Source organism: Centruroides vittatus, unplaced genomic scaffold, assembly GCF_030686945.1.
Source record: "Centruroides vittatus isolate TY-2023 unplaced genomic scaffold, ASM3068694v2 contig_300, whole genome shotgun sequence".
NCBI classification, from domain to species: Eukaryota; Metazoa; Arthropoda; class Arachnida; order Scorpiones; family Buthidae; genus Centruroides; species Centruroides vittatus.
The window spans coordinates 779,486-781,396 of NW_027121917.1; the positions used below are offsets into that span (position 1 = coordinate 779,486).

A 1,911-nucleotide genomic window follows, 5' to 3' on the forward strand; every position below is an offset into this window, starting at 1 on the left:
TCACAAAGAACTCGCTGAACGTGGTTAACGAGCTCCAAAACATATCTTTAGTAGAAGAAGAAATTGCTTCAGTTATGGATTTCGAAAATCTGTATCCATCAATTAAACTAGATGCATGTTTTCAAGCTTTGGTGGACACCCTCAGCACGTTAGACCCAAGGGTAACAGCGTACCCCGAAGACATGAGACTACTTGCTGACCTAATATGTTACCATTCAGTTTTCGTTTTCGATGCAAGATTTATAAGCAAAAGAAAGGTGTGCCCATGGGCAGCCCAATGTCTGGGCTACTTTGTGAATTGGTGATACGTAAGTTGGAGCAAACTACTATTAGAACATTTAAAGATGATATCGTTTTATACAAACGATACGTCGACGACATACTAATTGTATGGAAGAAAGACGAAAAGATACAACATTTTTTGAATGCGATGAATTCGAATAACCATGGCCTGATGCTAAAACTGGAACAGCTCAGCACAACAGAGGTACATTTTTTGGATATCAGTGTTACATTTAAAGAAGGTTCCTTATCTACGAAAGTATATATCAAACCCACGCATGACCCACTATACATTCCCTCCACATCAAACGATCCGCCCACTTACAAACTATCGGCGTTTAGGGCCATTATTAGAAGAGCATTTGCCTATTGCTCCAACGTGTATGACAGAATACAAGAGTTGAATAGAATTAGAACCATTGCAACAACCCTAGGATTTAAAAAGTCAATAATCGAAAACCTAATAAAATCTTACATAACACCTAATAAGAAGAAACCGAAAGGAAATTCAAATGGGGAAATAACTAAATTCACGTACAGAGAAGGATTGTCCACGATAATGAAGGAAATAGCCAAATGTAAGAATGCAAAGCTGATTTATAAGCGCGCACCCACCATCTACAGTGCCCTCAGGAACGACAAAGATAGCACAAAAGCGGATGAATGCTCTGGGGTCTATAAAATACCATACGAAAATAATCAATTGGACCTGAATAAAGAATACATAGGAGTCACTAACAGAGGCTTAAACAAAAGACTAAAAGAACATATGTATGACATCAGTAAAGGGCACTGCACTACCACCCTATCAAGAATGGCACAAACAGAGGCATCAGTAATTAATTGGAATGAAGCCAAAGTTATCCAACAAGTACGCTCACCATCGTTAGCATTAACCATGGAAAAATTTGAAATATACAAATCAGGGACAACAGGTAGATGTTTGAACTATAAAGACGCAACGAATTTGCCAACTGCGTGGAAATTCATGATTGACAAACACTCCATTTAATCAAGCATACAGCGTATCCTCATCCCCTATAAAAATATAGATATATATTATGTTAGTTTACGTCCCTTAAATTATTATTTAGCGGATTAATATGTTTATTTAATCAATTTTATTAATGTTTTTATTATTGTTTATATTTTATATTTTACATGGAATGTTCCAACGGTTTTTTGAAATTTGAAATATCGTGCGCATATATATTCGAACCTGCACGAGATAACATTCCAGAACTAAGAAACTGCTTGAAGATGACCTGTGGAACAGGTGGAAAACGTTTGCATAATTAAATTAATAATTTCTCAGAGATATAAGATGTGTGAGTAGTAATGTTTTAAATTTCTGAGCATTTATCCAACTATATTATTCATAAATTATAAAATATATTTGTGTCATCTTTTTATTCTGTCTATTAATTCTACTTATCAACCAACTACTATTACTATATTTTATTCACTGATGTTTTTTAATTATATGTAATTAATTAAATCTTCAATCAATCTTTAAAATCTTGTATTTGATCAATTCTGCATATAATCGCTTAAGTTATCTTTCTGCTGGCGTCGCCGAATTTAATTTTTAAAAACCTATTCATGAATGTATATTGTTACAAAATGTTA

The 1,911-nt window shown here is 34.1% G+C and overlaps 1 protein-coding gene across 1 annotated transcript; it reads left to right on the forward strand.

Annotated features, from left to right (window-relative positions):
- Positions 1-430: 430 nt before the first annotated feature.
- LOC136972696 (uncharacterized) lies at positions 431-1,294 on the forward strand. Its single transcript, XM_067267304.1, has one exon. It carries the CDS (start codon positions 431-433, stop codon positions 1,292-1,294), a length of 864 nt encoding a protein of 287 aa, XP_067123405.1.
- Positions 1,295-1,911: the final 617 nt, after the last annotated feature.